The sequence below is a fragment of the Dromaius novaehollandiae genome, chromosome 15 (genome assembly GCF_036370855.1).
Source record: "Dromaius novaehollandiae isolate bDroNov1 chromosome 15, bDroNov1.hap1, whole genome shotgun sequence".
Classification (NCBI taxonomy): Eukaryota; Metazoa; Chordata; class Aves; order Casuariiformes; family Dromaiidae; genus Dromaius; species Dromaius novaehollandiae.
The window spans coordinates 14,152,335-14,177,508 of record NC_088112.1 but is presented as its reverse complement, the minus strand read 5'-3'; the positions used below and the strand labels follow the sequence as shown (position 1 = coordinate 14,177,508).

Sequence of the window (25,174 nt, the reverse complement as noted above, 5' to 3'; positions counted from 1 at the left end):
ATAAGGCCTGAGGAAGAGAAACTCTTAACACCCCACACATGCCTGGGAGACAGAGGGCAGCAGCTCTGGCTCCTTAGGATCAGGAGCAGGGAAGCTGCTCCAATATTCCAGGGCCAGGAGGAGACCAGCTCTTCTTTCAGCAGAGGGTTCCTTCATTATCCTCCCCCAAGGCCTTGCCCAGCCCTGGAGATGCTATGAAAAGGAGGATTATGTTCAGGAAGTAGAAGCAAAGGACTATCTGCTACAGATTTCTCTTTCCAGCAGCCTGAGCAGGAAGGGAAGAGTCCTTCTCTCTCCTGTCTTTCACACAAGCAAATGAAGTGCACTGAATGGAACAACCTAATTCTCTATCCAAAAAGATATGACTAACAGATTTTGGGGGGGTGGGAAGTGAGAATCTCCCTTTGGCCAGGAGCTGAAGTTGCAGGACCAGCTCTGAACTGGACCCTGGGTTACAGGGGCTTCACAGCACAAGGAACCCCGCTCTAGAGGGTCCTATAGCCTTTTCCACAGTGCAGCTCATAGGCCAGGCACTCCTCTCCCTGCCCTTTTCCATGTAATCTTCCTTTTGCCCAAACTCACCTGTTAGAGTTGATATCATGGGTACAACAGCACCTCCCCCCCACCTTTGTGTACACTTCATGTTTATCTTACTCCTACAGCTCTCTGCTGGCACAAGTAACCAAAACAGGCCAGAGGTTAAGCATATCCAGCACCACATAAGGAGCAATGACTTGCTGTAGAGTCACAGCAGCTGGAATCCCATCCCCAGCACTCAGTTTCCACAGCACAGCAGCACTGCATGTGGCACACGCAGAAAGCACTTGCACAGACATGCTAGAGGCAGAGTTTATTACACTACGCAGGCTAAGAACCCTGGGCAAGATCCCACATGGGTAAGAATCTAACCAGCTCTTTATCAAAAAAATTAATACTATAGTCAACCCATTCTCCTTTGGTCATTACAAAGCAAGAGAAATATTAAAAGAAAGGTATTTATACAGAGGGAAGCTGAAGAGATTCTGTCCAGCCCTCCCCCCTGCCCCACTCCCAGCACATTCAGGTGCCCAGTCTTCTGGCTGGCTCTCAGGAGCAGCAGAGTATCAAATCTTCACAAGATGTCAGGTTGTCGGAGTTTTATTATTATTGTCAATAAAAGCAATATTTACCAAGAGCTGCCATTCCTGTTCCTCCCCAGGGAGGGTGGAGGGGCAACACCAGCTCCCCTCCCTCTCTGCCCTCCAAGTATAGGGGATGGCTGTGTGCATGAGTGTGTGAGGATGCACACACACTTCCTCTCGCCAGTGCACACACATAGCACGGCTGGCACAGGCGATGTGGTCTCTGATCCCTCGTTCGTATGCAGTCATTTAAAAAAAATATTGTATTATAATAATAATATGAATTTCCTCTTTCCATTTGTGTATTCTGGAAAAGTGTCAATCGTCCGTAAGGTCCTGCACAAAGAGGACTTCCGTGTGGCTGAGTCCGGCCTCCTGCAGCGTGGGTGGGTTGGGCCACTCCTCTGTAGGCAGGCAGGGCAGGACACGGCGAGGGAAGTTGGCCTCAATCTGGAACTTTTCAGGGCTCTCTTTCAAGGAGAACAAGAAGTCATGTATCACCTGGGAAGGAAGCACAGAAATAACTACCAGCTGGGGGAGCAGTGACACAACTAGATACCATGAATGCAATCTCATGGGGGGGAGGTTACAGAATTTGCACCATCACTGCATTATAGATATGAGAGCCTTTTTTTAGCATGAATGAAATAGGACTTGTCACAGAATATTTGGAGAGTCCACATACTGTTTCTGGCTTTCCCATACCTCTATTTAATCAGAAGCAACAGAAGTTCTCAGCTTTTTGGGAAGATAATAAATTTCTTCCATTTTTTTTTCCTCTAGTCTTTCTCTTTGCTTCCTATGTTGGTGGGATTGGGCCCAGAGACAAAACATGCCCTCCTTACCCAAGAACAAGTCTGCCTGCTAAGGCTCTAGGCAAAGGTCACTATTTGGCCAAGCCCAATAGAGTCAAAGCTTTCCTGAGCCACCTGGAGAATCTCCTACATCTTTTCTACTCTGTTTGGGAAGCCTGTCAGCTCTGCCCCAAGCTCACCGTCAATGACTGTGTGAAGTGGAATCGCCGCTCCACTCTGGAATCATTAGGCAGCTTGAAAATGATCTTAACACTCTCGGGGTCATCAGGATGTGGCTCAGGAGGAAGGCATTCAGACTTCCGCTCCTTCTCCTCCTGCAGCGTCTGTAAAGCAATGAAGGAGTGGGAGTAATGGGTATGCACTGAACTGGTATTTATGCTTATCCCATGCAGCATGGCTGCTCCAGGAGGCTTGGAGGAAAACAGGCAAGCCCCAAACAGGACTAGCAACTTCAGTCTGACCAGAAAACCCTACTGCAGGCACTACTGCTACATGCCTTGAGCATCCAACAGAATGTAGCAGCTTCTCTGGCAGACCCAGTTTGCTCTCACCTGTCGCCGTCTTTCCTCTGCTAGTTTTTGCTGCTGCACTTCCTCCTCCTTCTTCTTCTTCCTCTCCCGTTCCTCCTTCTTCTTGCGCTCCTTTTCCTGGTCTGCACGCAAGGATGCCAGATAAGCCTCATCTTGCTGCTGCCTCAGAACCTGGGTTTGGTTCCTCTCTTCCCTGCAAAAGAGAGCAAGGGGTGGTCAGGGCTATCAAGGCCAGAGGCTAAGGCAAGGGAGACTGATGGCAGACCTGAGGGTGCAGGTAGAGCCTCAAACATGTAAGAGAATGCACACTAGGTAGCACCTCATTTACAGTGCAGAGTACTGCATATTACTAAAAGGCAGGCTGATTCTCTACAGTCCCTAGCCCACAGACTGTTTCTTTAAGCTGAGGTTGAATGGAAACAGCCTGAACATGAGATTTCTCACCCAGTGCAGCTTGGCTGAGTGGACAAATACCATTTGAGCAGTGCTTAGAATTTGTTTCACACTTGAGACTGTCCATGGTTTTATCTCCTTCTGATAATTCCTTGTGCATTTTAGAAACCACAAGCATCAAAAACATGTTACTGGACCCCCCCACAGAGACTGCAGGGCAGAAAAGGGGAAGACAGAAGCCTAGAAGATGGCATCCTGCTTTGGACACAGCTTGTAAGTCCCCACAGCTTTATCAGTAACTGGAGCTTGTGCTAGCAAGGCACCAACAGCAACGCAGCAGCGTGTCAACATTCAGCACATCCAGCCTGAGCAGCACCACTCACTAACTGGCCGCAGACATCAGCTCTCCTCCTGCCTGCAGTGCCTATGCTCCCACTTAGCTCCTACTGGCTGACTATGTCCAAACTTTACCTGCAAAGCTCCAGCACACTAAGGGTTTGCTCCAACTGTAGAAGCTAGAGTAGAGCCATGACCCTCATCTTTCAGTATTGGGCACGTATGGACAACACAACTTCCTGGCATGAAGGTGTCCTGAGTTTCTGGACCAGAATACAGCATTGCTTACAACAGTGCTCCCACTGTGAAGATGGGCTGCGTTACAGAACAGGAGATAGGTGACCCACCTGCCTACATAGGGTGTGTCTGGAGAGAGGAGGGGAACAGAGCAGAGCCTACCTCCACAAGGTCAGCATTACTGGAGCTCAGGTCCCGGCATACCTTTCCAGGCGCTCTGACACCAGGTAAGTCTGGTTGGCATCCATGATGAATGTCAGCTGATTAATGAGGTCATCAGCCTGGATGAGGCCTTCTAGCCGCCCAACTACTGTCATTCTGCGATCTTTCAGCATAATCACAGCCAGGAATGGATATGTGTTCTCTCGCAGAGCCTGGGAGACTGGGAGATGGGCACAAACATCACCATAACCAGCCCTTCCAGAAGGGTCAGCAAGAACAGAACAAATACTGTCCCATCACCAAGGGCCTAGAGAAGCAATTTCCACAGCCACTATCTCTTTCGAGGCAGAATAGGTCTCAGGCTCCATGATGTTAGACTAAAGCCTATAAATCCGCAAGGAAAGAAAGTGGCTTGGAACACAGTTACTGAGGGAAAACAAGCCTTCAAGTTACTAAAAAGCTTCTTTAATTAAAGCAGGAAGTAGATTGCTTTAAATGTCCATTCAGAATGGGACAAGAAGCCATGGGTTTGAACTGCAGAAAGAGAAACATGGGCTAAATGCAGGGAAAAACTGGACCCCAGAATACACTGTCACAGGGAAGATGGCAGAATCTCCAGGCTGGACACTTCAGAACAAATTAGACTGACTCTGTCTTGAGGCAGGGAATGGAGCAGATCAGGGGCTTTAAAGTCACTGTTCACCTATGACTAATGGTGTACAAACCCTCCCTGTAGCTGACTGCCTCCTCCTTAAAACACGCACAGCATGTCACAGAGCTTGGAGCCATCATCACCAGCAGAGCCTTCCAAACTAAATCTGAGCATCCCACAGACTAAAGGCCAAGATCTCTTCCAGCCTGGCTCTCTAGGCCATGACTCCGAAGTACCGCATCAATTTCAAACAGCAGTTGGGTAAAAATGTCTGCTTAGAAAGCCATTCTTTCAAGATGTCAATAGCTGGCAGATGAACTATGAAGCCAGGAATGATCCAGATTTAATACTAGAACTCCAAACCTCTGTTGCCATAAACCAGGAAAGGTCAGAAGAAGCACAGAAGGCATAAACAGAACTTTGGAAAAAAGTCTCCATCTGTAGCAAAACCCTACTGTAAACACTGGAAGGCCAGGTCTTCCAAGGAGACAGAAAGGCTGGGTGTGGAGTAAAAATGACTGAAGAGAAGGAAGAATGCACCTAACAAGTCACTTCTAGCCTCAAGCATAATACAAACCATTGTTAAGGGCATGCTAGTTATATACTTGTTTCTACACTCAGTTTAATCCTTGGTACAGACCCACCAACTCCCATTAACAAACCACTGAAAGTAGCTTGAATGCCTGCAAACAGTAAGCAACTAGCACTGCCCAGAAATATATGGAACAATCGAGGTTAACAGCATGGATATTTCCCTAGGATCCAAAACAGGCCCTCTGAAATATCTCACAAAATACAGCATGTTTCCCCATGCAATCCTGCAATCTCTTGTCTGCTTTCACAGAAGCCAGAGCATTCCAAACAAAAATTCACTGAGGAACATCTGGCTTGTTCCAGAGACAGGAATCAAGGTAATCGGGTAAAGTCCAGGTGGGACACACTCACCTCTGTATCCCTCTGGTTTATTGGTTGAGCAAGCCCAAAAGAGCATCCTAGTGTTTATGAGGGTGATCACCTCAGGTACGCACAGCGTATTGCTAGAGGATAAGAAGACAACACGTGAGTGAGACTGCATTTAAAATGAAATGGTAACTATTTGGGAAGCTTTTCTCAGACCTACCGGCAGAATTCATCAGTATCTTGGTGGTCATCTCCATGAAGATAAACCAACAGGAAACGCAGCTCCCGCTTAGCATCGTTCAGTGCCTTGGGCATAAGAGCAAAGGAGGTAAAGCTATAGGGTCTTTAGGCAAAGGGAAGTGGCACCCACAAGACTTACATGAAGCAGGTCAGTAGCATTTACCCAGGACATTACTCTGCCAATAATGTTTTAATGAAGTGACAATGGAGGACAAGCCTACCAGACCTTCCAACTAAATCCTCATTCAGGAGGGCCACAATAATGATCTCCAATACTCTTTTCAGACTGTGGCTTTGGACAATGCTGAACTCTGATCAAAGCCAGATACACAACTGCACAGCTGGACCCCCGCAACTCCCCCACCAGACTCAGCTAGCAGCATGAACCCTCTTTCACCCCTCAGACTCACAGCAGGCAAGGCTTAGTTTTCTACTCCACCCTGTACAGGATGCAGTCTTCAGACCACAACAAATGAAAAAAAGGCAACTTAATAATGCTACAGGCCTGGACAAAACACTTTTTTGCATCTACAATCTCTGTATTCCACCCACCCAAGAACATTTCTTAACAAGACCGCAGAATAAGTGTACAATAGGCTCCCTGTTTAACTGGCACTGAGTTTTGGTAGCCTAACCATTTGGTGGTGATTTAAGCCTGGATTCCAGGCAAGACAGTTGTGGAGGCAGCAAGCTCCACGACTGTGGAGCACAGAACAGATACAGACTCCACATTCTTCTCTGGCATTCAAGGAGTAGTGCTGATCCAACTGTCTGCTAGGATGCACTGCAAGAGGCCCTTCTCCTGACTAAGCTGAAAGAAGCTGCAGAAGAGGTGGTACCTATTGGGATGTCCCTCTTTTACAGAAAACATCATAAACCCAGATCCAGCATACGGGAGCTTCACCTCTCAATTTCCTCAACGATTCCCACTTTAAATTTTGAGGTGCTGGACCAAATTCTGGAGCTGCATTATGATACAAGCCCAGGCAGTCAATTCAAATTTGGTGAACAGGACAGACTTTGGCACACCACATCAGTTTATAAAAACAAAAGCAGGATTACAAAGAATAGCTGCTGGCTACAGAGCCATACAGACGGTCGAGGAACAGTCAGAGCAGCTTTGCTTTCCAACTTTGTAGGCTTGGCATGTCATTGAGCCTGGCAGACACTGTTTTTCTAATACACTTGTTCGCTAGATCTCCATTACCCTGTTACAGAGTTTGGAGACAAAGGCTGGGCTTTTAGATGAAAAGTGGTTTTGCCATGTAGGCCCTGATACCATCTGGCAGAATTCCCACTCTCCATCTCACCAATATCTATGCACCAACATGTGACACTGACCTGGCTGTAAGTTCCCTGGTAGAAGACAGGGTGTATCCTCCCATATTTTTCCTCAAACATATGAATAAACGAAATAATGTCACCCACTGGGTCAGTGACCCGACTACGAGGATCAGGGCGTATAAAACGCAGAGCAAACCTAGGAAGGAAGCAAAGGACACTGGAAATTCAGCTTTCTAGACTTCCTGAAGAACATGTTTTCTTTTCTGCAAATAGTCACTGGCATTCACAAGGAGAAAAAAGTCACAGCTGAATCCCTTGAACTTTTATAATTACAACCTAAACTGCCACCTGCTCCAAACTGATAGCACTGCTACAGAAAAACTCAGTCACATATCTCATGTCAGACTTCAACAAGTACCTGCATTCTCTGAATACAACTGTATGATTAACAGTTTCAACTTCTGAAGCATCAGGCAGAGGCCACACCAGCAATGAGGTTTGAGGAAACTAGTCAAAAGACTGGCTGTTAAAAATCAGAGTTCCTTCCAGATTAACTTTGACAACTGCATTTCTGCTTTCCCACAATTCTAATGTGTAAAGAGCTGCAGGAAGAGGACACTACACTAGGAATCAAGTAAGTGAAGAGAAAAGAAACAGCTGTTCTCATAATGCTGAAAAAGCTATCTTTGTAAGGCAGGTATCAGCCTTGGTTTGGTTTTAGTTATGCATAAAAACAGGTTATACTGAACTCTGGAAAAGCCTTTAAGAAGGAAAAAAAAAGTAACAGGAACTGCCAAGATAAGGCAGATGGCAGGACTGTTGGAGACTTACCACCTTTCAACTTTCCCTTTTCTCTCTATGAATTATAAGGAGGCAAGATGAACCAGCCCTTTGGGGCAACAAAGGTGGAAGATGCAAGAGACACCAAAAAGGGGAAAAAGCAGATGTTTTTACAGTTTGAGTTTTGCCAAGTAATATACTATACATTTTCCTTCTGTTTTTCTCATCTCATCTTGTGTATTCTAAAGCAGGGACTAAAACAGGTTAACACAGACCCTAGCCCAATGGCACAAGATTCTGACCAAGTTGCACATTTCTCCAAGAATATTCATGAAATTCACACTGCTTTTTGCATTCCCTTTGTCTGGCATTCACAAACTGTAAAGTCATGTTGATTTAGAATTCCAGCTAAATGTTTACAGAGCTATAAGACACTTCTCTGTAATAAGGTTCATTTTTTACTAAATACCGTAGGAACTTTACAAGGCAACACATAAAGCCACATGAGCAAATATAGGGAAAGACAGATATGTCATTAGACTTAATAAAAAGATCCAAGTGACAGAAGGACAGCCAACTCTAAGCTAGATTGTGCCTTCATGCAATCAATACAAAAAGAGACAGTGCGCACACACACACACACAAAAACTACTTACCTAAATATATCAAGTAATGTGTAATAGGTAAATCGGAATGGAAGCATTATCAAGTAGTAACCCCATCCTAACAGACCCTGCAATTATAAATAAAAAATTAGAACAGTCTCTACCCCAGAAACAAACCTGCCAAAGCAAGTGCATTCACCAGCAAACACACATATGTGAAAGCAACTAGTCCTCTAACCCACCACCGCAAAAAAACTTCAGCAACATTTCATGACTTTGGACAAGTCAAATCAAATCTAATGCAGTTCACTCCAAGAATTCAACATGACATTTTTGAGAACTGGTGTGACTACTTCAAAGAGCAATGCTTTTGTTCTCTGCTGTAGTTTTATTAACTGTACAATGGGATTAATAGCACTGAGTCCTACAGGGACTTGTGTACATTTGCTTGTGAACTGTTAATGCAAGTAGTTTATCCTGTACTGAAGTTAACATACATTATGTTGGCATACATAAATAACAGCTCTTCAGAGGTTTTAACAAGAAAAAAGATTACTACTCTGCAATAAGGAGGGGACAGTCCTTTGTTCCAGCTCAATTGATCAACAACTCTTACTACATCACAGCAAGAAGATGCACAACAAAAAAAAATTGTCACGTACTGTGAATTCCACCAGGGAGAAAATATCTAAAGTAATAATAAAGGCTGAAAGAACAGTTCTACATTTTGTTTTCAAGAAGATAAAATGTTTAGAAAGAAGGTAACAGCATACAAAGGAAACAGTTCCTTTCCCTTTTGGCATGTTTTGTTCACAGAAATCATCCAAAAAATACGACAAAATTCACTGTAAGATAACTTGCCCTTGGCTGTGGCCTTGAGACGACATAGCTGTAGATCCTGTGGTCGGCTGTATTGACTTGCAATGGCCGAGACGGAGGTGGATTAAAGACACTCGGGACACCCTCTTGCTCATTCAGTCGGTCCTGTACAGCTGCCTATGATGCAAGAAAGGGCAAAGGAATGCTTTGGACATTTAAGAAGGGCAGGAAACATCTTTGCTGTACTTTCAACACTAACAGTAGGTATTAGTTGTCCATAGACCCAAAGCATCAGATAAGCACAACTCATTACAATGTATTGTAAACACCAATACTCATTTCTATATGCAAAAATCTTTTTCAAGGCACTCTGCATGTATACACCATGAGAACTTAAATAATATGTCAACCAAGCAATTGTTCACAGCCTTAAATTCTGCATTCCTGAAACCAGCTCTCTATCAATACCAAGATATTCTTATAAGAAACTGCTAGTGTAAATATATAGGTTAACAGGTTAAATCTTATTGCAGGAAGACCCCCCTCCCCACACGCACTCAGTTTAATCCAGGTACTTGGGAACAGCCAAAAAGCTAATTTTAAATGGTACCTCTATGTTCCAGTTGTGCTGCTCCAGTGTGTGACGACATTGGTCCATGGACTCTATGCCAGTCAAGTCCTAAAGAAGGAGATAGAGTAAGTGAGTGCCAGGGAAGTGCTGTATTTTTACTGCTCCTTGCAACGCTTTAGCACAATCGGGAGTTACTGCAATACAGTGCTAAGAACCAGGGCTCCTTTCTAAAGCTCTCTGCTCTCAGTTCAGAAAAGAACAGCTGGAGCTACTGTACCTGAGCCAATCCAAATCCATAAACGCACAGGAAAGTGGCTGAATTCAAACAGGCCTTTGCACTCTTCCAACATTAGTTAATCCTCGGTGTGTGAGGTCTGTAACTAGAATTGCATTCAGCCCAGTCAAGGAGGCTATCCAGGTGATATTGCCTATGATTTTCACTCTGGAAGGCTATGGCAAGCAGATGCACTCAAGCGTCACCTCAAAGCATCCCCTTAAACAGCACAGGCAAAGTATTTCTGAAATCTTAAAGACTGTTACTTCATTCACTACAAGTATGAACAGACATTAAAAACAAAACAAGCCAAACACTACTGAAGGTGGTGTCCTCCAGCTTCACAGGAGATGCTGTAGTAAGAAGTCCAATCCAAACCAGACAGCACCTTCAACAAAAAACACAATCCAAACCCACCCGTAGACCTCAGTCTCTTTGCTCTCAGGTAAACCTTTGGGAATGCATATTTAACCCTCTGCCATCAGAGCTTCTGCACGAGAGAGCAAACAAGAGTATTTGTTATTACAAGATGCCAAGTCGGCATCTCTTAAATGGAGATGAATCTTCACTGAAGTGAACATTCCTGTCACTGTGCCAAAGAAATACATCTCTCTCAACACCACTCATTGTAAGATCTTTCAGCAGACACTTCAGGACTGTATATTGTGCCCATCACCACAAAGCCTAAGCACACACTTTTATGGGAAAGCATAAAGCCACAGATGTGCTGCTGCTAACCTTTTAACAACCACCATTTGAACCAGTCAGTCAAAGTTACATTCATTACAGGTGATGCCATTAACAACACCAGCAACTCTGTAGGAAAGAGAATGAATGGTAGTCCTAGTTTTATTTTAAAATAAAAAGGAGTAAAAAGTTTTTCCACTGAGAAACAGAAAGCCAAGAAAAACATTACATTTTCAGAAACAATTTAACCTGGATACAAGATGGCAGAAGGAATGATAGGACTCATTTAGTTGTCGCATGCAATGTAACAAATTCAATGAAAAAAATGTGCCCATGATACAAGAACACTGGCAAAATATGACAGTTTCTCCAGCAAGGTCATTTGTGACAAGGCAACTCCAGAGGTAAGGCTTCTTGTTCTGACCTGATGGATTTCTCTCAAGACATCTGCTAGGTCATGAATGTGTCTCTAGCTAGGTGGTTTAAAAGTGGAAGAGGAGGGTTCATCTCCCTCAGTTGCCCAGGGACCGGAACTGAGGAATTAAGTAGATGTCTTCCTTGAGCCACGCCTGCTGAGCCACAGAAGTTACATTAACTAAACTACCCAAGAGCTTTGCCTGTTCTGCTGCTGCCAGTTCTGTGGACTCTTATGCAGGAGTTGAGAAGTTCTGAGCCTTGCAGGAGCTCAGTGAAGACCCGGGAACCTTGGCTCCCTGCATCTGCCACCCAGTATAGCACTGCCTTTCTGCAGGAGGCAGCTTGTGATGACTAAAGCACAGCATTGACCTGATATAAATCCTTTCGGGCAGCCTCTGTTCCACCTTTTGCTCCGGTCCATTGTTAGCACTCCCATTCAGCTTTGCTCGCCATCTCCTCCAATTTCTTGCCTCATTTAAAAGACTGTCAGGCTCTCCTGACAAGTGTTGGCTGACCATTTCAGAATGGACCAAATTGGGATTTTAATTTCTGTACTGGAGAAGGATGGTGCATCTATTCCGCTCCTTCCCCTCCACCTCATTCAAATGTCCCACGTGCTATTTCCACTCTGAAGTCACACCATGGACAAACACCTTATTCAACAGCTGGGTTCAAGTGAAGATTCTGCTACTTTTGAGCACTTCTTGGTTTCTTTCTCAAGAAGCCTCCTCAGATTTCTACCCTCTCTCCAGTCTACTGGGCAAGGATCACTGCTCCAATCTGCTGCACAGACTTGGACTCCTCAAAGTATTACTGAGACTAACTTGGCGACTGTAGTCATTTAATAGAAAGATTCAGTTGCTGCCCAATGGTGCATAAGTATTTATTAAAAAGTAAGCCTGCAGCACACATTGCACTGGAACACTACTTCAGACGAATTTCATAGAAGAAATGAAGCTTAGTGAACTTAGTTTTTGTTGCTAGAATACTTTAGCTTACCAGCCAGTTTCATTAGTAGCATTTTAGCTTACGGATCTCACAAGATTTGTTTCACTGAGTAAAATTCCACTTTTGTAGGCCGATTTTTTTTTTACCCCAAACTCCTACCAAAAAAAAAAAAAAATCCTTAACAGTCCTCCTAAAAGGACATCTTTTAAAAGGCATCTGTGATTTGTTTAATCATTTGATTTTACAATGGAGTCTTACATCTTTGAAATACATGCATTGTTAGTTTTCTGATCACCGTTTCTCAACACCCCAGAAATTCTGCTGGTGTTTGCAAATTTAAATGATTCAGAAACTCATTCACACCTTTGTCTCTAAAGACGAAACATTGCCAGGCACTGTTAACAAGGCTTCATGACTGAACACTCTCTCCTTTTTAAATTATGCAAAATGCAGTAGCAGTTTTAGGTCAGAAAGCAGCTAAAGTAACAGTGGTACGTAACTAGCAACAAGCATTTAACAAGCACTGAATCTCTGCAGTATTTGCCAGATCTACTGAGCTTCAGAGACAGACTACATGTTGGCTAACTTCACTGTTTCGACTGTCATTACACAGTGACAAGTACAGTGTTTGTCAGATCTCACACACTTCTACAATGGCACTTTTCAATGTAGGTAAATTTATGTTTTCCTCAGCATCTTGATACAGTTGCTCTCAACAATAGAAACAGTAATAAAACCACCCAGATGCCAGAGCAAAACACTACTATTGCCAGATGTTCTGAAAGACATTTTCAGAATAACTTGCAGCCAATGTAAGGAGCAGCATGTAGACAGTTCAACTGTCAGTTTAAATGATACTTCCTGGTAAACACTGATACTGTTCATTATCACACTCAACAACCACTTGTATTATTATCTCAGCACCTTCTATGGTTACTGCTTCACCTTAGTCACAGAAACAGATTAGAAAATTGAAGCAACACATCATTTCCACCTTCCAAGTTTTACCATTTCTGGCAAATCTTGCAGCCATTCTGCCAATTACATTATTCAAACATGACAAATGAGCATACTCTTAATTTCCTCCAAGGTTAATAGAATAAACAGCATCTTCAAACACAATCACCAGCTACTAGCTTCCTGCTCACTTTCAGTCACTAGTTACATGCCTCAGAGACCATGTCTTACATTGACACACTAAATAAAAAGATACAACTAATTCCAGTAAAATAGCAAGTTCTTAAATAGAAGCCTCCAAATAAATGCAGATCTAAACTGAATACAGTTGATAACAATCTTTAGAAGACAAAATACTAAGCACACAAAAGCCAGAAACATTCAACATTGCCTTCTCAAACACCATTCTTAAAGGGAAGCACCTTCCCAAAACATGTTGAAGCTGGTTTTAGGTATAATTCTTCTTATCTCTCACCTTTGAGACACTGCTTAGAATGCTGAAGTCTTTTTAATACTTAAGTAGCAGAAAGTGCAATTCCACATTTTAAAGGTCAGAGGAACACCCTTGAGTGGACAAAGTTTGTAGACTGGACTTTTTGAAAGAGGCAAATTGTTCCCTCTCCAGATATAAGCATATGTTGAAACACAGCATAAAAGACGCAAATCCACACGACTGTAACTGGCGCGGTTCTTAATTCCAAACCCACTGCCAAATTCCAGAGAATTATGTTTCCAAGGGTAAAGAACATCTGACTTCAGGAAAGGGGGGGGGAGGGGGGAACAAACAAAACCCCCACACTTTACCATTAGACTTTCTCTTTGAGCATTACAGCAAATGCATTTACGAGGGTTTTTGATCGATATGCAATGCACTACATAGAAAAGCTGCTTGGAGTGTCTTATTTCCTCCAACCTCTTTCAGCTAGAGATGTTTTCTGCCTTGAGTGTTCTGTTTTCCCCAGTTGAAGTTAGAAATGGTATCAGGAGTGATAACTCCCCCCCCCCCCCTCCTTTGCAAACAACACTGCATTGCTTTAGATTAGCATATTCTAACTACAGTAGATACCAGCCCAGATGTAACAGGCACAGATCAATAACAAAATCATACAAAAGCTGCTTTGCTGTTTCTTCTATCTCCCTAGCTTTCTTAAGCTATTCACATCCAGTTTCTCCCTACAGATGTCAGGCAGCCAAGCCCTGACAGATGAAAAATTTAAATGTTTTTACTCATTTATATTAGCCAATGTCTCAGCAGTAAATGGGAGGCTGAAAGCATGCAGGAGTGCTTTTTGTTGCTTTTATTCCATATTTATCCTAATTATCTCTCCATACTGGTATGCCACCCCCCCTCATTAACCTACCACACCAGGGTGGTAGATAACAATCCTATTCCAGCCCTTTGTGTAGGAAAAGAGCTGCCACTTTTACAGTTTTGCCAGCAGAGCTGTTTATATGAGCACTCCCAAACATGTCAGGCAAACATCAGCAGGATTAATGCCCAGTATGTATTTAAACTTTACAGTAACCTAGCTAACTTGGGCCAGGAACAGGAGAACAGGCATTTACAACTCTACCTGAGAAGCAGTCATTTCCAGCAGAGGTAGGATAAACAGTCAAAGATGATGGTATCTTCAATGAAAAGAGCTATTTGCTGGGTGAATGCCAGTCTACAGCTCTAGCTGCATCTTTTTCTGCTTCATTCTCCATTTAACTAACACACTATTGAGGACTTTCTGCTATTGCTTTTCTCATCTCAGTTACCTGCACTTCCTTCCTTCCTAACCCACTTGCCTGCTTTATTTACATTGTAGTGGTATGCCTTCTGTGGCAACACAATGCTTTGGAATGGCAGAATTTTGCAAAAATTACTTGTTATGATTGTGCATCACAATGAAAGCATAAAGCAACCTTTGAAAGCATATGAAAAGTGCCCCCTGCCAAGAGGCTGTGAATCCCTGAAACTTTTGCAGTTTTCTAACTGTAAGCATGCCTTGCAACAACAGCAACATACAAATGACTTTAGCAAGACGTAAGTCTTCTCCAAACAGCACATGCTACTTAAAAGAATCCAGAGTTTCTCAGACACCTAAAGGAAACAAAAACTGTTCCAGATGGACTAATTTACTCTCTCATTCCAGACCAACAAGCAGGACTGCATGCCTGAGCACCTTCCAGCCAGGTATAAAGATAACACAGGAGATGGACATCACCAGTGAAGTCCATCCTTAGTGCAACCCTGGTGAAAAGCTAATCCTGTGTACTCTAGGCTATAGATGAATGAGAGGATCCTGGTATTGCAGCCTTCTAGATTACATCTTTCATATCAGGCTCTAGTCAGCCGCTATCTTTTAACTGCAAAGCTTTTTCCATGGAGCTTCTCTCTCCACCCCCTCCCTCCATTTCAAACCAGAGCTCACAAGAAAGCTGGACTAACATAGAGAGCCCCCCCTTTTGAATCCTTCCTCCCCTCCCCACCCAACACTTCCAGCACCCTAGCCTGCTACTCACAGCAATACCAGGTAGCATTAGAAAATGGACACAATTCCTTACAGCCCCACTGCTGCCCACAGGGCTTTGAAAATAGCAGCAGTGAAACAGATGAGTGCAGCTGATCCTATCTGTCCAGATTCAGTAGATGAGTAAGTATGGTGATATCTTACATTGAGGAAAACAGACCCAAAAGTTGATTTTTGCACATACATTAACAATAACATGTGACACAAGTCGGTCTCTTAAACTCCACACACTTACCAAGGAAACAGTGGCAATAGGAAAGCAATCATTAGTGCTATTCATGAACATTTGACTGCAAATTAAGGCTGTCCAATCAGCTTAAATTGCAGTACAGATTTATATGGGGTATCAGCAAAAAGTTAACCATGGAGAAACACTGTACTACATGACTTCAGGAGGTTGATGAATCCCCTTGCTCAGAACTGTCAAATAGAAAGGCTAGGCAAATATCTGTCCGAAATGACCAGGAATACCTCCTCCTGTCTCAGCAGTGGGAAACAAGACTGGATGCTTTTGAAATCTGTTTAAACTCTGTAATTCTACAGTTATGTTGCATTGAAAAAAGCAAAGCACATTCCTAAGATGAACATGAAGGAACAAAATTAGACAAAACACCACTGAAGAAAGAAAGATTACATTTGTTGGAGGGGGGTAAAAAAGTGATCAAGAAACTGCATGCAATGCCCTTCAATTCAGAAACAAGCACAAGACACCTGACCACAATTTTCATCAGTCAGCAACAGTTTAATTACCTTTCACTGAGCAGACTAAAGTATCTCAGCTCTGACTGCAACACAGTTTTCTCCCTAATAAGAAAATTTGGATTTTTTTTTAATTATTTGACTGCTGCACAGCCCCACAGACTTGGCAAACCAAAGGTTAAGTCGCCCAGCCTGTGTTATATAGCAGATAGTGAGATTAGATCATTATGATCCCCAGTGGCCTTCCCCCAGCAGCTACCACCCAACCACGAGGGTTGGGAACAATTTTGTGAGAAACCGCATTCTGTAGAAAGCCACTGGCCAATCCTTCTCACACACCAGTAAGGGTTTTTCATTCACCAGTAACAGCAACAAGGGGAATTTTTCAGACTAGATAATTAAAATGGCCGGAACAGACCGAGAAGTTTTTCCCGTGCAGAGATGATGGGGTTTATTCACCAGTCACTTCCTGCCTTCCAAATTAACGATGATAGACACCATTCCTCACGGAGTGCCAGGAGCGCGCAGAGCGCCGGCCGACCCTCAGAGAGGCGGGCCGCGAGCGGCCCCAGGCCCACAGCGGAGGGGTCCCCCACCGGCGGGGGGGCGGAGACCGTGCCCTGCCTGGAGGCGGCCCGCTCACCCCCCGCTGCGGGCCCCCTCGCCGCCCCCACACGGGACAGGCCCGCGGGGCTCTCCTCCTCCGCCCCGCTCCCCGCCGGGCCCGCTCCGGGCGGGGCCCACAGCGGGTCTGCGGGCGCCCCGTGCCCCTCCCCCCCCCCCGGCCCGGGACAAGCCGGCAGGACCCCAGGCCGGCAGGCCGGCCCAGGCGCTCCGCACCCGCACGCCGCCCCGCCGCCCCCCGGCGCGGCACCTGGAACTGCAGCAGCTTCTCGGTCTGCTCCGCCGTCAGCTCCCGCTCCTCAGGCGCCGCCATTTTCCTGCCGCCTCTGACCCGCCGCTCCGTCACTCTCCGGAACTGACGTCGCCCACCAGCACTTCCGCCCCGGCTCTCGGGGAGGGCGCGCGCCCGCGCGCGCGACTGGCAACCCAACAGCCGTCTCTCGGCCACAGCCGGAAATACTCGGCCGCATTCCGGAGATGGCCGAAGAGCTCCCGGAGATCTCCGGAAATGCCCGAAGCCCATCCGAAGGATTCGCGAGCCCGACCCGCTCGGGTGCTGCCGATTGGCCCACGAGGAGTTCCGAAGGGTGCCGAAAAGCGCTCGGGCATTTCCGGAGATGGCCGAAGGCGGGGGCTGCCTCAGGCCTGCTCCGTGGCCATACGAGCCGGGCTCGGCCGAGGCTCGCGGCCGCGGGTTGGCGCCTGTCACCCCGGGGGGGAACCGTGGCGGAGGTCGTAGGCCGGAGCTTACGGGGCGCTGGCTTGTCGGCCAGTCACTGAGGTGGTCTTCAACCACCGGGTGGGTTTTGTACAAGCACCTCCAGCTCTGTGAGGACACCCATCCTCAGGCAGTGGCCGCACCCAAGATGGCGGACGGGGGGGAGGGGTCGGGTCCCAACCAAGATGGCAGGTGCGGGGCTGCCAGCGCCAGGGCAGCGGCGGGGCCGCGCTGAAATGAGAAGGGCTAAAAATAAGCATGTGGCTCGGGCCGAGGCAGCCTCTGGAGGGAGGTCGGGGGCTCCTTGCCCTGCAGGAGAGCGTGTCCTGGGGGAGAGGACAGGGAATGGCCCAAGCCCGGCCCGTGGGAGCTCTGGCGCTGGCGGGGGCAGCACCGCGAAGAGGTGGTGGGAGGCAGGTAGCCAGGGGCCCGGCTGAGGCAGGATGGCCACGGTGCCGCGTAACGGGCAAACAGGGCCCTGCTCCGCAGAGAGGCAGCGCCCAGCACGGCGGCCCCCATCGGCCGGGAGCAGGGCAACCCCGGCCCTCCCGGCGTCGGGGCTGCGGCCGGCGGGGGGAGCCCAGCTGCCGGGCTGGGGGCCCCGCGGCGCCCTGTGCGCGGCCCCGGCCCGGTGCGCGGCCCCGCCGGGCCCGCCCCGCCGCTGATGTCAGCCGCCGGCCCCGCCGCCGCCGCAGTGACAGCTACGCCCGGGCCGCGCCGCGACGCGCCTGCAGCTGCAGCCGGAGCGGGAGCGGGGGGGGGGCGCCATGGCCGACGACTTCGGCTTCTTCTCCTCGTCCGAGGGCGCCGCCGCCGAGGAGGACCCGGCCGCCGCCTTCTTGGCCCAGCAGGAGAGCGAGATCGCGGGCATCGAGAACGACGAGGGCTTCGGGCCGACCGACGGCGAGGCGGCCCCAGCCTCGGCCCCGCCGGAACCGGGTGAGCGCCGTGCCACACCGGTGGGCACGGCCGGGGGCCGCGGGGTCCTCCGGGCTGCGCCCTCGAGGGCACGGGGGGAGGCTTCCCCCCCCCGGCTGCAATCCCCATGGGCTTGAGGGAGGATCGGTCCCTGGGCTGCTTCCCTGGGGGCACGAAGAGGGGGTTCCCCCTCCCCGAAATAGGCACAGAGTGGGGTCCCCCCTGGGCTGCACCCCTCGTGGATATAAAGGAGGATCCGTCTCTGGGCTGCTCCACCGAGGGCACAGAGGGAATCCCCACAGACTGCTCCCTGAAGGACAGGGGTGGCGTGTGGGGGGCCCCTCCAATCTGCACCCCTGAGGGCATAGAGAGGGGTCATCCCTGTGCTGCACCCCTGGTGGTTGCTGAATTGGGGTCCCCCATGGGCTGCACGGTGCCCTCAGTGGGTGATGGGGACCCCCCATGTGCTGGGTCCGTGCTGCGCCCCTAATGGGCAAGCAGTGGGGTCCCCCCTATGGACCACCTCTGCATCGCAGCAATGACTCTCCAGGGAGCTGGGCTCGGGGTTCCCTCCCCTTGAACCTCAGGATGTGGGGTGGCCCTTGAGCTTGGCCTTGCCTGCTGTGGGGCAATTCTTTCTTTGTGTGGTCAGGCTAGGCTCCCCAGGCTGGACACCCCCCTTTCCCCCCATGTCTCCGTCCCCCTGGCTGGGGCAGGGTGAGGGGGATCCAGGTGGGATTAGGGGACAGTGAGCCATCCAGGTGGGGCTGGGCAGCCCCTTCACTGGCCCAGAGACAGAGTACTTCGGGGTGCAAAATGGAAAGCATTTCCAGTAGGAACATCGGCGTCTCAGCCCCTGGAGGCAGAAGGCGCTAATTGTGGTCTGATGCTGCCATTTGGGCCCCACTGCTGCCACAGTCCTCTTGGCTCCTTCACCTGGCAGGCCTGCAGGGCCCTCTGGTGCTGGCTGCGGGGTGGCGGTTCACCTCTCCAGAAGCAGGGCCACAGAGCTGGGTCTGGAGCCCAGAAAGGCATTGGCAGTGGTGGCAGCAAATGCAGTCAGACAGGCTGAAGCTGGGTGCAGGCGAAGCTGTAGGGCCAGCACTGCAGGGAGGGCGTTTGCCTAGGCTGCTCCAGAAGTGCGCTGTGGCTGTGCGCCTGCCTGTGCCCCGGCTGGCCTGGCCGTCACTGGCAAGAGCTCAGGGCCTGGAGTCTGCCTCCTGCAAAGCCTCTCCTCCGCACAGCAGCAGAGAGCCCCCATGGGACTGGTCTCGTGGCCCTGGTGTGCAGCTCTTGGGGTGTTTTCTGGTGCCAGGAGGGAGGTGGTGATGTACTGGAGCCATGGGTATCGGCAGCACCTCATTCCCTGCCCAAATCTTGCAGCTAGTCTTGCGCGCATTGCCCAGGCAGGCTCTTGAGGACCTCGGTATGCACAGCCGCCCTCCTCCCTGCTCACGGAGTGCACTGCAGCGTCTCCCTTCCTGGCAAGTTTGCCTTCCTGTCGCAGGCTCAGAACAGCCCTGCTTCTGCTGGGGACTTAGCCGACGGCTGCAGGGCCACCAGTCCGTCTCCATAAGCAACCTCTGCCTGGCCATTTGCAGGTTGGGGTTTACTCAGGTTGTCTCTCTACAGTCAAAGTACCTGCCTGTATCCAGCCCCGTGCTTGAACAGTCACCCTAATCTCCAGATAAGATAAAACACCAGTGAAAACACCATAAAGACATAAATGCCCAGGGAGACTTGTCTTGGAGGGAGAGAGGTGCTGGCTGAATCCCGCCAGGGGCAGGAGACCACTGGACCCGGCCCTGAGTGCCCTCGAAGGTGGAAGGAGACCCTAGGTACCATACAGCAGCGCCTCAGGGAGGATTTGCTGGGTTAGTGCCTCTGGCCACCAGTGCAGACAGTGCGCTTCCCCTTCCCCTTGCCATCCTCAGCAGGCAGTGCAGGCGAGGGGCCTAGGGTGGGCAGGGTGGGCTGTGCTGTTGTGTTCTGCTCTGTTTGGAAAAGGGATGAGATTTAGGAGCAGGCAGAACCGATTAGGCTGGGAACGTGTTCTCCTCTGGACACAGAGACCTTGCTGGCCTCTGCTCGAGCTCTGGCATGTGGCTCAGCTGGTGTCCATTGTTCTGACCAGCCTGGGGGTCTTCGGTCTGGGGCCCATGTGTGGAGGGCTGTTGTGGATGGGCCTGCTGGGTTGGAAGCAGCAAAGTCACATCCCTCATGAACTGACTTGCTGCTAGTTCATGAACACCAGCCCCTGTGGGGTCACTTGCAGCTGCCATAGCTGTTTTTCTCTTCCTTCCTCTTCAGCTGGTTTCCAGAACGGAGGAGCCACTATCAATGGAGACGTCTTTCAGGTGAGAGCTCAGCCCCTTGCCCTGGCCTGTGGTGCCAAGGGGGATTAGGTGGGTGTGGGGCCAGCACTCCAGTGCCCTGTCCGCAGGATTGGTTGGACTTTGCTATCCAGCCCAGATCAACTCTGGTGCTCCTGGGAAAGTCTGGGTCTCACATGAGGGAGTCCTGGCTGCTCCGTTCTCACCTCTGTGTGAAAGAGAAAGTCTGGTCCCAGCTGCCATGGCCCAGGGTTGGGAATTAGAGGCTTTGAGACTGGCAGAACCAGCCTGATCCTCTTCTGACTGTGCCCTAGCTTGCCCCAAATCTGTTTGCAGGTGGGCTGTACCCTGAAGGAGTGCCTGGGTCCTAAGAGCAGATGACAAACCTGGAGAAATCCTCCATTCCCCGCAAAGGCCTCCTCTCTCCAGCCTGGCTAGCTCCTGGAGGCCTCTGGGGCAGTCGGGAGCATCTCTTGGCAGAGTCCAGAGCCAGGACAGGGTTGCTGTGGGGAACCCCCTTTGCTGGCACATGGCAGTGGTCTTGCTGCAGCACCCTGGCAACATCTCTCATTAAACCCACTTGCTCTATGGCTAAGGGTGTTTCAGGGGGCCTCCTGACTGGGTCTCAGCTCCTTCAGGGAGCCCTAAGACCAGCTATGGTGGCTACAGGGGAAGTGGTGCCAGAAGCTGACAAGCTTTTCACCCCACACAGTGCCAAGCGCTGTGGCATGTGCGTTGCCTGTGCTTAGTTTATGGGATGATAATCGCATCAGAGATGGGACAGACTTAATTAGATTTGGGGATCTTGGAGGAGAGCTGTAATCCCATCAGTGAGCTTAGCACGGGGCTGAGCATCCTGACCAGCGGTAGGGATTGGGAGAGGTACTGATGTGGGCAGAGCAGGATGCTGGGCTTGGGGGGAGCTATAGGGGCAGCTTGCTCTGAGGAGTGAGGGAGGCTTTGCCTGCAGGCAGGTCTCCAGGCAGATAGTGGTGCCTCCCTTGGGTCCTGCTGCTCTCCTGGGCTCTTTCAGTCTGTGGTGGCCAAACCGCCAGACCTGTGATGATGCTAATTCTTGGGGTTGCCCTACCGCTCCTGCCTCTACCCCGAGTCAGGGCTGTGAAAGCGTGGTGCTGTGATGTCACAGCTGTGGGCACGATGTCACAGAGCTGCCTGGACATTCTCTGCTGTGGGACGCGCAGAGAACTTGAGCGTCATGTTGGCAGCGAGCAGCCAGCCAAGGAGAGGGGGGCTGGTGAGTCCTGCTGCCTGGCGGGGCCTGGGCCCTGGGGCTGGGAACTGGGGTGGCAGCTTGAGCAATGCTGTTGGGGACGCTGTGCTGGATGCCTTGGGCTGGCGTGTGGAGGGCTGTCACCGTCCCTACCACCCGCTTCAGCCTGCCTCAGTGCTGGGAACACAGAGCCCTGTCCTGCGGTGCCAGCCCTTCGAGGTGGCTGAGCTGGGCTGCAGGAGAAGCTGATGCTGACAGTGAGGCAATTGTGTCCTGCAGGAGTCCAACGGCCCCACGGATGCTTACGCAGCCATAGCCAAGGCTGACCGGCTGACCCAGGAGCCTGAGAGCATCCGCAAGTGGAGGGAGGAACAGAAGAAGCGGCTGGAGGAGCTGGGTGAGACGCAAAGCCGTGTGTGGCCACCCTTGTAGCACCTTGTGATGTGGCAGTTGGGGCCCTTGGGGAGCCTCATCTAGCAGCCAACTTGCTGCACCCCAGAGAGGGCTCTCGTGCCCCACACCACATGGATACCCCTGCCAACAATTTGCCGTCCTTGGAGGCAGTGATGCCTTTCAGACCGTTCTTTAGTGGGGACTGGGGACAGGCATGGGCTGGGGATCTGCAACTGTCCTCCCTATGGGGGGGTGCCCAGCAGAGCCAGAGGGGCGCCTATCTGTCTGATGGGGTCTGTCTCTCTGGCCCTGGCGTTAGATGCGGCATCGAAGGTGACTGAGCAGGAATGGCGCGAGAAGGCCAAGAAGGACCTGGAGGAGTGGAACCTGCGTCAGAACGAGCAGATGGAGAAAAACCGTGCGAACAACAGGTATGTGGGAGTCAGCACGGCCGCTAGGGCTGAAGCCACTGCGGGGCTTGGAGGGTGCTGCTGTACATTCAGATTTGCCTCCCTGGGATGTCTGGGGGTCCCTGTCCCCACGGTGGAGCCCAGCCCTGCAGAGAGGTAACTCTGCCAGATGAGGGCAGGCCCCAGCGCTTTGTGCAGCTCTGGTAGCTGTGCCAAGCTGCCCTGGCCCCAGCTGGAGGTTGGGCTACTGCTGGGCCTTACATGGGGACAAGGTTGGGGCACTGTTTCTGTGCAGCCCTGTCATCAGTGGCAGGTTTTTCTGGTGCTCTGTGTGCCATGATGAGTTGATTGCGCTCTGTGGAGGACGCTAACCCCTCTCTGTTTCTCTCTCTCTAACCCTCTGCCTGCCTGTCTGCTCTGCGCTCTCTCTCTATCTGCGCCTCGGGGGCTAGGATCGCTGACAAAGCCTTTTACCAGCAGCCGGACGCCGATGTGATTGGCTATGTGTATGTGCCTCCTACAGACCATATCCTGCCCCGCGAGGTCCAGGGGTCCTGGCCCTGGCACTTTGGCTGCTCAGCCAAGGGAAGGGGGGGTGCTGGGAGGTAGCGGGCTCCCATGAGGGCCCTGGTGGGAGGGCAGTACAGCTGAGCATCTCCAAATGCTGGACTCTTAGGAGGCAAGCAGAGGTCTTGAAAATGCCCCTGTGGGGGCTGGTCGAAGAGGCAAAGCCATGGGGTTTTGTGCCTCTAGGGGGACATCCCCGGAGGCAGAGGAGTCACGGGAGCAGGCAGGGACCCCAGTGCCCCTGGATGAATGCTGTCTTGGGTGAGTGCAGCCTGCAGCAGCCTTGAGCATCCTGGGGCCTCTGGATCCTGGAGGAAGCTGAGCTCATGGCCTGGAGCGATGGGACTGGGAATGGGGATATAGGGGTTCCCAGGCAGAGGGAAGGGTCTCTTCGGAAAGGGTTCTGCCGGTGATGACCCTTGACATCTCTGCAGGGCCTCGGAGGAAGCATTCCTGAAGGAGTCCAAGGAGGAAGCCCCAGGCTCTGAGTGGGAGAAGGTGGCCCAGCTCTGTGATTTCAACCCCAAGAGCAGCAAGCAGAGCAAGGATGTCTCGCGGATGCGCTCAGTGCTCATCTCCCTCAAACAGACGCCCCTGTCCCGCTAGCTGCCGCCTGGCACAGCCAAAAGCACGGCCAGGCTCGCCGGGACCGGTGGCTTCATGGGGCCAGCCCATGAGGGGTCCTCGCCCTGCCTGCCCCTCTGCTCCCTGGTGTGCACCTCGGCTGTGCTTGAGTCTCCAGTTGTAACTCTCCTCGTGGTTTTCCTTTGCTTTAAAGGTGCATTGGTCTCTTTTTACACTTATTTATTACTGTGGCATTTCCCTGGGAAGCAACACTAAGCGGTAGAGCTGAGTTAGTGGGGGGGCCCCCAGCCTGCACTCTGTGGGGAGGTCATGCCCAGGGCCTGGTTCAGAGAGAGGGGGAGCTGCTGGGGTTCCCCACCTCGCACCCAGAGCGGTGCTCGGAGGCTGGGAGCGAACCTACCTGCTTCCTGCCCCAGGCCGTCCTGGTGCTGGGCTGCCCCAGGCGCGACAATCCTGTGTCCGGGCCTGGGTCCTTGTCCTGAGGCAGCGATCTCTAGTGGGAACCTCGGCTCCAGCCTGCCTTTGCTGTGGGGTTTGGAGCAGAGCTGGCTGCAGGGCTGAGATGGTGGAGGAACAGTGCTGACTCTCAGCTCCACACTGCAAAATCCCACTGGGAGCATGACAGCAGCGTGATGCTCCTGGGGCAGTGGGAGTGGGGAAGGTGAGTGTGGGCACCCAGGGTGGGTCAAGACTGCCAGCACTCGGCACCAAGTGCAGCAGAGCTCTCCCCAGCCTGGCTGTGCCCCCAAAGGGCTAGCAGGCTCATGGCAGCAGTTGCAACGTTGGAGTCTCCTCTGTGCTGTGGGGCTGCTGGTGCCAGTCAGCACTGTAACGCAGGCCACCGGGAAGGAGCCAAAGGGGCGAGTGTGCAAGGCATTTTCTGTCCTTTCCCAAGGCTGCTGCCATTGGGAAGATGCTTTGGGGGCCTTCAGGTCTGCTCTGCTCCTTCCTGTGCTATCTGGAGGGGAGTCGGAGGCTGCGTGGCTGCAGGGAAGTGGGCAGGAAGGTCCAGTTGCTGTGGGAAAAGGTCAAGCCGCCGACCCTGTAACCCAGGGAGGCCAGAGCAAGATTGGGCAGTTCTGGGTGCTGAGGGTTGTTTTGTCCCCAGAGAACAACCCCACATACCTGTTTGCAGCTGCACAGCTGCTCTACAGCTCCTGTCTGGCCCAGGCCCCCACGACTTACACACCTAAGGCAGTGAAGAGAGATGCTTCAGTCCTGCTCCCCCGCTAAGGCAGACTCTCCAGCCCAAGCACCTGCTTTCCCTCCGCTGCTTGGCACCATCCCCTCCAGCTCTGCGGCCCAGCCTTGGAAATCTGCAAAATTAGCACTGTGCTGGATAGCAGGAGAGGGGTGGGCAGGCGTGCTTGCAGCCTGCTGCAGGGCAGTCTTGAGCTTGTGCTTCACCGCCTGGCTCGCTCACAGCAGTGGGGAGGAAGCACTGACCCAGAG

The 25,174-nt window shown here is 50.6% G+C and overlaps 2 protein-coding genes across 4 annotated transcripts; one reads left to right on the top strand and one right to left on the bottom strand.

Moving 5' to 3' along the window:
- Window positions 1-835: 835 nt before the first annotated feature.
- FAF2 (Fas associated factor family member 2) lies at window positions 836-17,160 on the bottom strand. 2 transcript variants are annotated; one of them, XM_026122689.2, is made up of 12 exons: window positions 16,818-16,918; window positions 15,995-16,048; window positions 9,485-9,553; window positions 8,917-9,051; window positions 8,107-8,183; window positions 6,728-6,866; window positions 5,367-5,452; window positions 5,192-5,283; window positions 3,637-3,814; window positions 2,488-2,659; window positions 2,116-2,259; window positions 836-1,622 (listed from the first exon to the last, which is right to left on the bottom strand). In XM_026122689.2, the coding sequence occupies exons 3-12, from the start codon at window positions 9,530-9,532 to the stop codon at window positions 1,440-1,442; spliced, it is 1,254 nt and encodes a 417-aa protein (XP_025978474.1). In that variant the 5' UTR covers window positions 9,533-9,553; window positions 15,995-16,048; window positions 16,818-16,918; the 3' UTR covers window positions 836-1,439. The 2 variants fall into 2 exon arrangements, with proteins under 2 accessions (XP_025978474.1, XP_025978472.2); XM_026122687.2 differs by lacking the exon at window positions 15,995-16,048 and having other exon boundaries at window positions 16,818-17,160.
- A 681-nt stretch (window positions 17,161-17,841) lies between these two features.
- On the top strand, window positions 17,842-23,940 carry CLTB (clathrin light chain B). Of its 2 annotated transcripts, XM_026122663.2 has the most exons (6): window positions 17,842-18,224; window positions 20,514-20,560; window positions 22,047-22,164; window positions 22,480-22,591; window positions 23,023-23,076; window positions 23,572-23,940. In XM_026122663.2, the coding sequence occupies exons 1-6, from the start codon at window positions 18,053-18,055 to the stop codon at window positions 23,741-23,743; spliced, it is 675 nt and encodes a 224-aa protein (XP_025978448.2). In that variant the 5' UTR covers window positions 17,842-18,052; the 3' UTR covers window positions 23,744-23,940. The 2 variants fall into 2 exon arrangements, with proteins under 2 accessions (XP_025978448.2, XP_025978449.2); XM_026122664.2 differs by lacking the exon at window positions 23,023-23,076 and having other exon boundaries at window positions 17,869-18,224.
- Window positions 23,941-25,174: the final 1,234 nt, after the last annotated feature.